Source organism: Sceloporus occidentalis, unplaced genomic scaffold (assembly GCF_023333645.1).
Source record: "Sceloporus occidentalis isolate IW3139 unplaced genomic scaffold, rSceOcc1.0.p SCAF_1, whole genome shotgun sequence".
Classification (NCBI taxonomy): Eukaryota; Metazoa; Chordata; class Lepidosauria; order Squamata; family Phrynosomatidae; genus Sceloporus; species Sceloporus occidentalis.
Window position 1 is genome coordinate 89,076,763 of NW_028316981.1, and position 15,167 is coordinate 89,091,929.

A 15,167-nucleotide genomic window follows, 5' to 3' on the forward strand; every position below is an offset into this window, starting at 1 on the left:
GCCCTCATTGCATTTTGCCTTTCTTCCTTGCCTAGGAGCTGAAAATATTGAAACTGATACTAGCTGGGTTTTCCCTTCAGCTGATCCTCCTGCACTCTCTATGAAGTCACATGCCTCTGGTTTCAAAACCATACTCAAAGTAAAATAAAAACACCTCAGAGGAATTCTTTACACCCTTCCCCCCACATTAGTGACTTCCTTAGTGTTTCAGCCTAGAACAAGAAATGATGTGACCTTCCAGATAATTGTTGGACTGCAAATCAAAGAGCCATATTCAGCATAGCCAATGGTGAGGGATGCCGGGAACATCTGGAGGGCTGCACAATTCACACCCCTGGCCTAGAGCAAAGGTCTAAATGTGGTGCCCAGAATCATAAAGAGAATCATTAACCTTCAGGAAAAGGAGGGAAAGCCACATGATTGATGGAGAGTGGAGAAGTGCTGGGTAGGGGAAAGCAGCCAGCCCCTTCCCAACAACCTTACACCTTCTATTTAAATTCCTCTCTCCCAAAGTTGCTTTCTTCAAAGGGTCAGGACTCTTACCCATTCCTGCATCTCAAATACGAGCTGTGTAGGCACAATATGACCCTGATCAGGTTATTTACATGAGAAGGGAGAATAGGCACAAATCTGCTGGTGTCCTTATCACTCGCCATAAATTGGGGCCAGATCTCAGCAGTTGGGGGCCTTTTCATGTGCTGTCATTCACCAGCTTGTGAAAATAGTGTGGGTGGAGGCAGAGCTTTCACTCTTCTCCTCACTCACCCTCATTGCATGTACAACGTGAACCCCTGAATAGGACTATACTTCTGCATTGGGAGTAGGCAACTTGTTACCTGCTGGGTTGGTTCAACTATCATTCCCATGAGCTCCAGCCAACACAGACATTAGGTATAAGCAGTCAGGCATTAGCGGGATTGTAGCTCAACAATGTTTGGTGGACACCAGGACAGAAAACCCTACTCTAAAGCCTGCTGACTAGATCTAGGGAAAAAGAAAGCCAGTGTGCATCAGGAACTTTGTCTTGCACTCAAAGCACTGTTTCCTCCCAGCTTAAAATCAAAGGGGTGGAAATGGGAAAGGCCTGTGGGAGAAGAAGTATGCTCACTAGCCCAGTGTATAACATAGGGCTGGCTGCAATAGTATGCTTCATTTAGACAAAGAAAACTTCTGGAGCATTTTGTTTGGAGCTCAGAACAGTTCTCATTATACAATATTTGGCTTTTTCTTGAACTGAGAAAAAAGAATACCTAGTTGAAACTTACCACCACAGTTCAGCTGTTTTCTTTTATTGTCTGATGATAGACCAGTCCTGCTCTGGCTGCTGTAGTGCATGTGCTTGGAATGGGCATTATGCTTCCTTGCAACTCTCCCATAATTTGGAGTATAGGCATTTAAACGAGCCTCATTAATTCAGATTGCTCATCTTATTCGGAGTTGAAAAAAACTGGAGCTATAACTGATAGGTGACAGTTTTGTAACAAGGGACACTCATATTAAGAAGACAGAGTGGTCAAATGTGTATTGGAGGAGCAGAGGAAGGCATGATTTGCCTTCTATGCCTCTAGTCACCAAGCTCTCTGTGTGATGCTGAGAGATGCAGTTAGTTTTCTTTCCATGTGGGGGAGTGCTGATGTTTCTGCATGCTTGTATAGGCTGTATTTATTATTTTTAACAAGCTGTGCTTGATTACTATTGCATCTACTTAGGCAGGAGAAAGAGAGAGATACAGAGGCTGGTGGCTTAAATACTGGATTTTTAGGCAGATTGCAGCAAAGCCCAACACCCTCCTGTTTGTATGTTCAGAATCCACCTCACCTGTATTATTAAATTTTATTTATTTATTTTTAAATTTTAATTTAAAAAAAACATTTATACCCTGCCTATACTAGAGATATCAGGGGGGCTTACAAAAAGCATTAAAACAGGTTACACAATTTAAGACAATAATATAATTAAACAAACTAAAAATGTATTAAAGTGCTGTAATAAGTTAAAAACGGATTTTAAAGATTTCAAAAATAAATAAAACAAAACTATGTACACTATATTTGGGATGAGTTGATGAATCCCAAAGGCTTTGATGAACAGCCAAGTTTTTAAATGGGCAACTAAATGGCACTGTGCATTATTTTAAGAATCAAAAGCCCCTGAGATTATATGGTACTCGGGTCAACAGGGTAGCACTCCCCCTGTCTTTTGCCTGCAGCAGGTTGCCAAGTAGAGCAACTAATTGCTCTAAATATAATTCATGCCAGCGTAGTGCCATACCCTGGTCTGAAATCAGACTGAAATGGATCCAGATAATCTATTTCCTCCGAGAACACCTGAAGTTGCCCTGCCACTACACTCCCAAGCACCTGTCCAAAAGGGGATATTTGCAATCAGGTGGCAGTTCTCACATACCTGGGACCAAGGAGGTCCTTTTTAAGAGACGGTGCAGCACCACTTCCTCTGAGGCAGCAGAGACCTCCCCCTGATATTACAAGGCATTTACTACTCCCTGAACCCACCCATTAATCCACATCTACTATATTTTATCAGCCAAGTTAGGAAAGGATTGAGATTACATGTGTGGGCTGAATTGCATCAAGCATCTTGTCCACACCATCAGGCCTCAGTAACTGAAACTGATTCCATGAATGCTGACCAGATTGTGTACTGGACATCTTCCTAGCCTGTGTAATAAATGCGATGTCAAGTTCACAGCATCTAATTCTAGCAGCAATAGCATATCTGGCTACTGAGGCTGATAACAGGAAGTACTTCCCAACATCAATTTTTTACATTCAGTATGATTTCTCTTTCCCACACAGACAAAATCAAGACTCTACCATCTTCCACCCTTGTTTGTCTTTGTCTGTTGCTGATCTCTATTTAATTACACACTTTTCCCACACTTCCCAGTTCATTCTTGGCTCATTTCTTTGTCATGCTGGAAGCTTCGCAGAACAAGTGTCCTTGTGTGGTAGGATCCTTGTAAAACTCAATATTTATGCATATAGTCAGAGATCAACAATATACAACTCGCAGCTATGCCTCAAGGAAACTATGCCAAGTTTCTTTACAGAGTTGTTTCCTTTTGTGATTACTTTTTTGTAATTTTTAAAATTAGTTTTACACATAGTTTATATTACAAACACAAGTGAAAACACAAAAGAAAAAGATAAAAAACAATATTTGTTAACATACAAATACAAAACTACAAATAAACAATCTCATAATACAACAAATTTTTGAGAACTTCCCAAATGCCAAGAAGCCTGTTTGAATTATCAATCATTAATGTATCTTTTTAAACAAAAGCAAAAAAAGAATATTTTTCATAGTTACTTATGTTAATTAATGAATTCATTAATCAATCTTTTTTTTTCTTCCTCAGTCTTTTTCGTATTACACATTTGCCATATACTTCATCCACCCGTGTACAGTAAATGATGTGGTCATTATTCTAAGAATCCCTCTATTGTAAATTTGTCAAATTTCTTATACAAAAAATCTTGATATAACTCCTACAGAAGAGGAGTGGATAGGGTAGGATAACTACAGATATTGCTGAGATGGATAAACTGATTTACATATTTGAGGGGAAAGCCAACAGTCCATTTATAAAATATTTTTTAACAATTCTTGTCCTTGCCCCATTGTTGATTTTGAATAATAGATAATTCCTGAATTAAGTATAAAGTTTTCTGTTTAGCCGCTAAATTGAACAATACAAATGTCCATTGAAGTGCATGCTCTTCAGCCAGAAATGGAAAATCAAGCCCCCCCTCTGCTGCCGTCATTCAGTAGCCTGTACTAATGCCAATGTCAGCTTAAGACACCCATTTTATTTGTGAAATCCAGGGAAAGACTATTATAGGACCATCTCTGACCCTGTTGCCTTCCTCTCTCTCTCCCTCTTTCTCTCTGTTGTTAGGTTGTTGCTGAAACTCTGGTGAGTGCCTGCTGTCTTTTGTCCTTTGACACTTTCTTTGACATTTAAGAATACAGTCTGTTTTGGGGAAAGGATTTGGGCAGCAAGATGGAACCAGATGCCATGTAACCTCCTCAGGATCCAGCTCTTCCTGGAGCTTTAGATGTGCTTTGTCCTGTCTCCTAGTCCCACACTGTTGGTATTGGGTCATTTTCACAAATAACCATTGTCCATACTGAGGAGAACATAGGCAGTATTGGGACCTTATTGAGGGAGACAGTAATATTGAACACATGAGCCTCTCATAAAGTGATGTCTATTCCAAGGGTAGGCAGATGGTAAATCTAGATCTGCTAGTATCTGGTGGTTGGGAGACTTGCCATAAATTAGCCAAACCCTCTGATTTTGAATTATTTAATAGAAGCATCAACAAAATGATCTCCTCTGCACCCACATTACATGCACTATTATTCTACAGGAATGAACAATGCTTGAGTTAACTAGGAGTGGATATTTTTATTTATTTTTGTAATTATTTACTAAATATGTATGTAAATGCTCATTTTGTGGAAATCTAACCCAATTCCTGAATTAAAACTTTCATGTAAATTACATGCTCTACCAACTGAGCTATTGATCCTTTGTGGGTTTGATTCTCTTTGAACTCAGGAGGAATTATTCCCCTTAGTTCCTATTGCTGATTCTCTCTCTCTCTCTCTCTCTCTCTCTCTCTCTCTCAATCTCTCTCTCTCGCACAACCTTCCACAACAGGTTTTCCAAACTGTAGGGTCCCCCCCCCCCAAAACAAAACAAAACATTAACCTAAAATTTCACAGGGTGGTAGGGCTGTCTTACTGCCTGGGTTCCTGTAGATCTCCACCGTAAGATAACTTGGGGGAACGTTCTTTTAAAGTGAAGGTTAGTTATGAGAATCCTCATGACCCCATGTTGAAATCAAAGTGCCCTGTTTTAAGGGGAAATCAGTCTTCCAGTAAACTTCCAGCAGCATGGTTTTCTTCCTCTTATTGTAAGTGGAGGAAATGGGCATATAGGAAAGATTCTGTGGGCTCAAAAAACAGTCAGGATGACATACAACTTATGGGTTGGCTCCTGTCTGCTCTTGTTATAGAGAGGTTATCTGTTGGTCTGCCCATCCATCCATCCCTTACCTCCCTCCCTCCCTCAGTTGTATTCAAAGGTACTTTTAACAGCCTAATTGGATCATCAGTTTGGATTTGTTTAAATGGCAACACATTCATCTCCTATGGAGAGATGGTGATGGCTTTTTAAAGCATTTTTATCCTACTCAGCCAAACATATTCCTAAAGTAGCATGTATACAGGTATGTGAATACTTAAGAATAGGAGGGCACAAATTATCTTCTTTTAAAAATGCAAGAATATGTGACAAAAAAGGAAAGGGGGGTGGTAATGGAAAAGGGGACCCACTTCCCATCTTGTCTTCCTCTACCATAGCCTGCTAGAATGGCTACTAGTTGTGAAAGCTTATAGAGAAGCATGACAGAAGTGGTCTTAGGAAGAAGATACCATCCACCATCATAGAAATTTCCTCTGTGGGCATGGCAGCCTTTGCTGAGCCCCTTTTACAACACCAGCACCAGTCTCTGCCTTAAAGACATCTCTAAAGACATATCTAGCCATTGGGATCAGGTTTTGGCAATGTAAACTGCAGACATAGAAGCCCTGATTGTAATTGGCACCACAGTAGGGCATGAAAGGTTAACACAACCCCCCCCCCCATCCTTCCACCATCCCACATAAAGGGCCCAAATCCAGATCAGAACCTGTGCCTGTTTTAGAGAAGCTGCCTTTGTCTTCAAAGAATATTGTCTGGCTTCTGATGCTGTATAAGCCAGGGAACTAAGTACTTATAACAAAGTTGGTAGACTTGAATGGATCTTTCTTATATTCATATTGAAATAGGTACATGCAGGGAATATTCTGAGAGTCATATAGGATTGAAATGATTTATAGAATTTATAAGCTATTCTTTCCTTTGATTTTACCCCTACCCCTTGATTTTTTGTTGGCTTTGTAGAAATTGGCTGATGTTTCCAGTGATGACTCAACATCCCTTGAAACACGATTCCTGAGTATCTTGTGCTCTCAGAGTTACCCCCAACTCAGGAGAGGTAGGTAGTGAGTGTGTGAGAGAGAGTGTGTTTGTAAGACAGATATCTTGGAGCTAGGTACCATGCTTCCCCGAAAATTTTATTTTCCCTCAAGAAGACACACTATGGCTTATTTTCAGGGGATGTCTTATTTTTATTAAGTATGGTACAACAATCTACATTTATTCAAATATAGTTAAGTCGTCTTCTTCTGGAACATTGTCATAACTCTCCATCCTGAATTTCTTGTGACTCCATTTCCTTTTGAACCATTGGCCCCAATCTTTCCACTCCCTTCCTGCCCCGTTCCGTTCCACACCAGGCCTATCACTATGTCTTATTTTTGGGCTATGGCTTATATTGTGCAAATGCTTAGAAATCTTGCTATGGCTTATTTTATGGGTATATCTTATTTACGGGGAAATAGGGTACAAACTAATTGGCCTGATAGGAGAAGGGGCTACTGATGCAACCACCTCACTGCAAGAAAAGGGAAATTTTCCTTTAGCTCAAGAAAACCAGCTCCTCTGGCCCGTAGAATTCAAGACCAAGAGGTTACTTTCATCCACTGCACCTCTCCTTGGAATTGTTAATGGTCTATTTGTACACCATGTCCTGATTTCTCTTTGGCAACACATAATTCATCTTGAACTTACCTGATTTTGCCCAACATGACAAAAAAGTGGAGCATGGGTATTAGCCAGCCTGTGGCCCTGTTGTTGCCCGTCCCCAGGCTTGGATCCCAGTGAAATTTTAGGCATGAATGTAATTAAATCAGTCCTAACGGAATGTCATTAGGGAGTCTAATTTCTTATGTTTCGCCCCTGATCCTAATAGTTTTTCAGGAGTTTGTTAAGATGACAAACCATGATGTAGCACATGCCATCAGGAAACGGATGTCCGGTGATGTGAAGGATGCCTTTTTAGCCATTGGTGAGTATCGCTTGCATGAGCATAACGAGGTTATCTCCTCACTTGGGAATGCCTTATTTCATTTACTAACCCCAGCCCCTAGAATATATTATATTACATTTTGCTATTTTGTAGAATTATATTCACACATGAGACAAAATATGTAGGCAACAGGTTATGTGGTAGTGAGAACGAAGCTAATTGCTGTTGATGGTTGGATGATAGGCAGGATTATTCATACTCCATATTACCAATCAAGATGAGATTTTCCTAAATATCCCATGTATGTTTTTGGTCTTGCCTACACTACTGTGAGAACTAGGGCTCTTTCACAATACACAATTATAGCACTATGTTTCCACTTGAACTGACATGGTTCCATCCTGTGGAATTCTGGAATTTGCAGTCAAGGGGTGGGCATTTGGAATTCTCAGCCATTGAGCTCCTCTGTTTATCTGCCTTCAAATTGCTTGTCAACCTAAGGCAACCCAGTGAATTTCATAGGGTTTTCTTAGGCAAGGAATACTTAGAGGTCGTTTTGCCATTTCCACTGAAATATAACCTATAGTACCTGGTATTCATTGGTGGTCTTCCATCATTATTAACCAGGACTGACCCTGGGCTGACATGAGATCTAGTGCCTTTTACTTCCACACCCAACTATAAATTCCACTATTCCATAGGATATTGCCATGGCAGTTAAAGTGGAATCATAGTGCTATAACTGTGTGGTGTGAAAGAGCCCCAGAAAGTTATCATCCTATACAGGGGCCATGTTTATGCTTAATTTTCAGTGGGGCCTGAGCCCTCCTTCTCCTTGAGGTGAGGAGAGAAGCATTGCTGTGGTTAGCATTCTATTTCGCCTTTCTGCCACTTTTCCTCCCCTCCCTCTCCTTCTCTCCTTGCTTTCCCCTACCTCACTTCCTCTACTCAGCCTACAATCCTTGAATCCCTTCTCCTAACAAAGAAATTCTGGCTGCAACTCATGTGTCTTTACTTAAGGTGCTGTGTCTTCATCAAGAAATGTTGGTTGCTTTGTGCATACAGTGCTTCTTTGTAGATGAGCAGAATTTTATAGGTGGGAGTACCTAGGTACAGTGGTTTGAGTGTCAACTGTGGAGACCTGGGTTTGAATCCCCGCTCAGCCATGAAAACCACTGGGGGACCTGAGCAAGTCATGCTCTCTCAGTCTGGCAATGGAAAACTCCTTCTGAAGAAACTTGCCAAGAAAACCCTGTGATAGGTTCACCTTAGGGTCATCATAAGTCAGAAATGACTTGCAGGCATGCCACAATAATACCTACAGGCAAGTGGTGTTAGCTGTGAAGTTGTGGTGAAGTGGCAGTTGCAATAACATGGAAAGAGGAGGAAAGTAAGACCATACTCCTGGGGGAGAGGACAATTTGCTGCTCCTGATGCGCTGCCATCTGAGGCATCTGTTCTTGTTATTTGCCATCAAGGCAACTTTGACTTATGATGACCCTATGAATGAGAGCGCCAAGAACCCTCAACTGTCCTGCTCAGATGTTGCAAACACAGGGCCATGGCTTTCTTTATTGAATCAATTGACTTATGATGTGGTTTTCCTACTGGCTTTCACCTTACTGAGAAATACCATATTTTCTAGTGACCCATGTCATCTCATGATGCGTACAGTCTCATTGTAGTAGTCTTGGCTTCTAGTGAGTGTTCAGGCCCCATTTGCTTTAATATCCATTTATTTGTCTTTTTAGCAGTCCATGGTTATCCACAGAACTCTCATCTAGCACTACATTTCAAATACATTGATTTTCTTCCTATCAACTTTCTTAATTGTCCAGCTTTTACACCCATACATGGAAATAAAAAAATACTATGGCATAGTTCAGTGATCCTCAAACTTTGTTCCTCCAGGTATTTGGGACTCCAGTTACAAGAAGCCCCCGTCAGTTTGGCCCATGGTCAAGAATTCTGGGAGCTGAAGTCCAAAACACCTATAGGACCAAAGTTTGGGGTCCACTGTCATAGATGATTTAGATTTTAGTATATGCTGATATCTCTTTTCTGGGAGATCTTATCCAGTTCCTTCTTTCAAACGTTTCCAGGGATGTGGGAGGAATTGCTGAAATGGGGTATTTTGTATCCGGCACTATTTTCATGCTTTGCTCTTTCTTGTCTTTTGTTTGAAGTGATGAGTGTTAAGAACAAGCAAGCTTTCTTTGCTGAAAAGCTGTACAAGTCCATGAAGGTAAGTGTATATTTAGATATATTGATGCTCTGTTTTGTTCTTTTTAATCAGCCCAGGAATTATCTAAGTACCTTTTACAACTAAAAAAACATGAACCAAGTTGTGGGTTCCCAGAGGTGCATGCATGCTTGCTTTCAAGAGGCCAAAAACAGCTTATTGCTCATTGGATTTGCCTAGGTGTATGTGAGTGTGTGTGGGTGTACAGTAGATTAGGAATGGGCAAAATACATACCTGGGCTATGTACACCCATCAGCTCTTTTTGTCAGTGTTAAGTGTTCCCCAGAATTTTTACTCTAAAAAATATGATTTCACAGATTGCAGACAAGAGCGTGGCAGTAAACTTAAATATACTTAATGGGAAAAGGAACTAGATATACTTAACAGGATAATCAATATCAGGAGTGGCTGCCAGGTGTTAGGTGACTACCTTGGCCCCATAACACCCAGGATGGCCTCACACCAATTGGGACACGGAGATCAAAAACATTTATTTCCCCAAAACGGTTTGTAGCATCCCCAGAGCCTCTGAGAGGAATTACTAGGCCATTTTCCTGCATTCTGGAGCCTTTTTGAACCCTTTTCAACCCTGTTTCAGATCCAGACAGATTTTTTACCAAATAGGAAGTAGCTAGAGTGTCACTTCCTATTTGCAGAAAGAGAGACTGTTTAGCCTTTGAAAAGGATATTCCCTCTTCAGTACAGAAAAGTGGCCAATAGCATAAGTTAGAGGCTTTGGGAAGAGAATTCCTTTTTCTTTTTTACCTCCAATGGCTGGATGCAGGGACCTTTGGGACACAAAACAGCTTTAGGGGTTGCATGCTTTATCAGTATCATAGTCAATACCATATGGGTCATAGTGATTTAGTGGTCAAGATGCCAATTGTGACGATTGTAAGGTCAGAAGTTTAGCAGTTGGAGGTCCAAGTGCTGTGTGACAGAGTGAACTCCTGACATTAGTCCCAGCTTCTGCCAATCTAGAAGTCTGAAAGCATGTGAAAGTGTAAGTAGATAAATAGGTGCCACTTTGGTGGGAATGTAACAGCGTTCTGTACAGTCATGCTGGCCACATGACCACTAGAATCAGACAACACTGGCTCTTCGGCTTAGTAATGGAGATGAGCACTGCCCCCTATAGTGCGTTTATTACTAGACATTCATGTCAAGGGGAAACCTTTACCATAAAAAGGTTTAGCCTCCCAAATTCAAAATGAGTTGGACCCAGCTCTGAATGGAATGTAGGTTTCAATATCAAAACAGGATCTAAAGCTCTCCTGTAATCAGCTTTATAGTATGATTTGATGTAAACAGAAGCACCCAACCTCTGAGTTGTGGTGCTTGTTGCCATCTCTTCATAATATTTTGCTAATAACAATGTGAGGGGAAGTCCCATGACTTCCTGCATCTCTATCTCTGTTTCTCTGATTGGTTTTTCAATCTCACAAGGGTGCTGGCACAGACGACCGAACTCTCATCCGTATCATCGTCTCAAGGAGTGAGATTGATCTGCTCAACATCCGGCGTGACTTTTGGGACCTCTATGACAAATCACTGTATCACATGATTGAGGTAACCATGAGTGTGGCTTTTTGCATACACAGATTTGTGTTCAAATATCTGCAGTAACTGGCTGTTAGAACGTGTCTCACTGTTTAGCTGTTGGCTAGTTGTGCATCTCGCAGTGAGTGTTCAAATCATGCATAGATAAACTACTTGCATAGGTTGAAAAAGAAGGTCAGTGTGCTTGGAAGATTTTTCCTTTTTTGATTGTGATTCCCAGAATCACTCCACCATCATGACACTGACCTTACTGGCTGAGAGATTATGGGAGCTGTAATTCCTCCCCTCACCAGAAAAAAAATTAAACCAAAGAAATGTTGAACACTCCAAGTGATAGTAAAACTGCTTCACACATTAAGAGTTCCTCCATAGAAGTTCCTCTTTATTTTCTTGTAATGAACAAATGCTTACTATAATATTTGAAATGCATGGGTGTTTTGCCACAGGTGCAATCATCAGGCATATAGCAATAGCAACAGCAAGTACATTTCTATACCCCTTATCAGTGCATTTAAGCACTCCCTAAGCGGTTTACAATCTGTAAGCTAATTGCCCCCAACAAGCTGGCTACTCATTTTAGCATTTTTACTTCAGAAGGATGCCAGGCTGAGTTGACCCTGAGCTGGTATTGAACTCACAATCTTATGGTTTGTGAGTGAGTGGCTGCAGTACGGCATTTAACCTCTGCAGCACCAGGACTACTCTTAATATAAGTCATGGTTGCATGCTCCATTTACTTGCACACTTAAGTGTTATCCAAATCATTCTCTTTTCCAGACTAAGCTAACTTTTAAAGCAGTCCTTAATCAGGCCTCAGTGTGAAAATATTGGCTGCAGAGTAGCTCATTAGTAGCCAATGTTAAGCAGATATAAGAAAAGGTGCATCTCCCATTACAAGTATATCCTGTTTGATGCTAGTTTCTTTTTTCAAAAAAAATATTAACATTTCATTAAAATAAAACTCAATTTTTACTAATATAAACATTATTTCTTGTGAGTTAATCTGCTCTAAACACTTCCATATGTTAAGTTCTAATGCACAAATTTTCTTTCCATATTTGACGACCCCATTTCCTTTTTCATCACCTTCTATATGGTTATAACATAAGTTATAGTTGATTATTTCCAATAGCTTTTCAATATTTGTCTAAAAATAACACAGTGATGTCTATTTTGAACATCCCTCCACATTTTGACAATATAACAGTCAGCCTAACCCTATGTTTCCATAAAAAAGGAAATCCTAAAGTAAAGCAAAACAAAACAAAATTTTGAAGCAACTTTCATTTGTTTTGTTTTCTATGGAATGTCTTTTCCCTAGTCAGACCTTTAACTCTTTTTATATTGACTTTAATCCCTTAATAGTTCCTTCTTAATCCCCCATATTTCTTTCCAATACTCTAAAATGGGAAGCCAATCTATGACAAAATATTGTCATAGATTTCTTTCTGATCATATAGGACAACCTGTCTGTCCGTCTGTTCATTTATTTTTTGTACCCGTTTTTCAATTGGTGGTGTTTCTTCACCTTTCCAGTTTATAGCTATTATCAATCTTGCCACTGTAATTGTGTATAATAAGATATGGCAATATTTTTTTTCCCCCTGCACTTTCCAATATGGACGTCATGTTAAGTAAGTAAAGTTCGGGTGTCATTGGGAACTGAATTTTGAACATCTTTTGAATTGTCTTGTGTACCTTTATCCAATATTTTTTATCTTTGTACACATCCACAACATATGATATAGTGAACCTGTAGCTCTCCAACATTGGTCTTTTAAGTTGTACATTTTTTTTCAATTTTAGAGGGGAGTAGTACCATCTATTAACAATTTTCCCAAAAAAATCTTTAAGATCTTCTGAAGCTGTGAAAGTATGTGTTTTCTTCCATGCTTTCCCCCCAGTTTTCCAAATCAATTGTGTGACCACGTCTTGTGCCCAGACCTTAATTGTTTCCTTTTCCATTTCTCTCTCTAAGAGAATTTTATATATTGTAGATATCTTACCTTTGTCTGGTTTTCATAATGTTTCATCTAATTCATTTCATTGTACTTCTGTTGCTTCATTTCTTATGTCTTCTAGAAATTTCCTTTAGATTTCCATATAATTAAACCAATGTAGATTTTTATTTTCACTTTCTAAATCTTGTCTTTGTTTTATTTTTAAGTTTCCTTGCTCATCTTTTTAAACTAAATTTAACTAAAGAATTTTAACTAAATTCTTGTACATCACTCCATTTTCCAAAGAAAGCCTCTTGAGTTGATATCCTCCCAGGTGTTTTATTGTAAAATTTGTTCTTTATCTGTAGCCATATTTTCATTAAGTTTTTCCTAAATGGATGGTTGTTAAAAATCCTTATTAACTGAGATTTTATGGTACCATAAATAGGCATGCCAGCCATACCTTAGATCAGAACCCTCTAGATTCAAGATGTTTTTGTTGTCTAATTTTTTCCAGTCTTGTAGCTATATAAAACTAGAAACCCACACATACAATTTCAAGTCAGGTAGCACATATCCCCTTCTTTCTTTGCTATCTTTTACTGTTTCCCATTTGATTCTCAGTCTGTTTCCTTTCCAGATGAATTTTTAAAATTTTTTATTTTCCATTGCTTATTATCAGTAAATTAAGAATTCTGAAGTTAATATTGTTCCTTTGTAGTTCAATAGTTCAATTAGGCATTTATATTCTTGTCTTTTCCTTAATAGTCCTTAATGGTTGATATGTCTTTTAAAATATCTATTATCATCTTGTCTGTAATTAGTTTTTCCTTGTAATTCTCCTGTACCACTGTCTCTCATCCTTGTCCTGAGAAAGCATATAACAATGTCTCTGGGTAGTTTCTTTTCTTTTGCTACTTTTGAGATTATTCTAAACATTCAGTCTATCTGAGTTTCTATAATATCTTCTGTAGTACCTAGAAAAGATGTCAATGGTAAGATAATTCTTTCAAAAAGTTGTACATTTGTAGTTTCTGCTACTCCTCTTAATTTCTAAGTCAAAAAGAAAACATGAACCAACATCAAATTCATTCTGTGTTGTTTTCTTCTTATTGTCGTTTAACAAACATTCATAGCTCCCTCTGACTTTTTCATCCAAATTACATAAATTACACAAAAGTTAAAAACATAACTAGAGCACACACCTTATAATAAAAAGGACTCCCTGACACAATTATATTTTAAAAGCTAAGCTGGACATGCCTAGCTCCTTGAACCTTTCCTCATGTGTTTCATTTTCCATACTTCTTACCATCCTTGTTGCCCTTGTCTGACCTGCTCCAGCTTGTCTGTATCTTAAAATGACTCTACTCTCATCACCCTCAGCCAGCATGGCCAGTGATCAGGAATGATATGAGTTGCAGTCTAACAGCATATAGAAGGGCCTAAGTTCTGTATTCTTGGTGCAGATAGCTCCCAGAGGCACGTGCTGAGATGTCAGGAATAATGGTTTTTGTATGCTTGACTTGATCAATTGAAGACATTCCCAATGTTCATCTTCTTACTGTTTTGTTCCTCTTTACAGAAGGATACCTCAGGCGATTACTGCAAAGCATTGCTGGCCATTTGTGGAGAAGAAGAGTAAGCAATCGATGACTGCAGTAGAAGCCCGTCATCTTGTCCAAGTCATTGTAACTCACATTTGTGCAGCATAGATGTCACTGTTGCTTTTAGAAGCATTGGGGGATGTTTTGGATCCCACTAAGGAGATTCACTTTGTGTTGGGGGGAAATGTATCACACAGAAAAGCTTAACACTGCAAAGCAGCAAAGACCACAGGGGTTGCTCAGTCCTATCAGTGGGGGAATTGTCTAAAATGATATGACACTGCCTTGTGTACACACGGCCAATGAAGAAACACTGTTATGGATATTTTAAACCAAAGAAATAAATTGTTAAATGTTGCTGGCTGTGGAATGTTTTTAATTTTTCTTTCTTCCTTTTTGTCAAGAAAAAACACATGGAAACCAAAGAATCCAATTTTAAATATTGAGTCATAGAATTGGAAGAGGCCTCATGGGCTATTTTGTCTAATCCCCTGTTCAGTGCAGGATCTCCAGCTAAAGCATCTCCAGCAGGTAGCTGTTCAGTCTCCTTTTTGAACATGTCCAGAGAAGGAGACCCCATCACCCCTCTAAGCAATTGGTTTCATTGCCAAACAGCTCTTACTGTGAAGAAGTTCCTTCTTATGTTAAACTGAAATCTACTGTCCTGTAACTTAAACTGTTAGACCTAGTTCTGTTGTCTGAGGCAGCAGAGAACAGGCCCGCACCCTCGTCTCTGACACCCCTTGAGGTATTTAATACAACTCTTATTGAAAGCACCCCTGCACATTTCCCATGCAGTTTTTCACAGACAGACACCTATTGTTCAGTTTGGGAACAGTCTGTCCCAGCAGTAAATAAGAAATGGACAGGGGC

The 15,167-nt window shown here is 39.4% G+C and overlaps 1 protein-coding gene across 4 annotated transcripts in view; it reads left to right on the forward strand.

Moving 5' to 3' along the window:
- The window catches only part of ANXA6 (annexin A6), a 66,829-nt gene extending 52,178 nt beyond the window's left edge, over positions 1-14,651 (forward strand). For 2 of the 4 annotated variants that reach the window (XM_089528348.1, XM_089528330.1), the window contains exons 21-26: positions 3,923-3,940; positions 5,978-6,071; positions 6,888-6,983; positions 9,131-9,189; positions 10,634-10,756; positions 14,273-14,651. In XM_089528348.1, the coding sequence (XP_089384474.1) occupies positions 3,923-3,940; positions 5,978-6,071; positions 6,888-6,983; positions 9,131-9,189; positions 10,634-10,756; positions 14,273-14,332 (450 nt within the window). In that variant the 3' untranslated portion in view covers positions 14,333-14,651. The remainder of the gene's footprint in view (positions 1-3,922; positions 3,941-5,977; positions 6,072-6,887; positions 6,984-9,130; positions 9,190-10,633; positions 10,757-14,272) is intronic. The other 2 variants (XM_089528338.1, XM_089528343.1) reach the window with 2 other exon arrangements.
- The last annotated feature ends 516 nt before the right edge of the window (positions 14,652-15,167 follow it).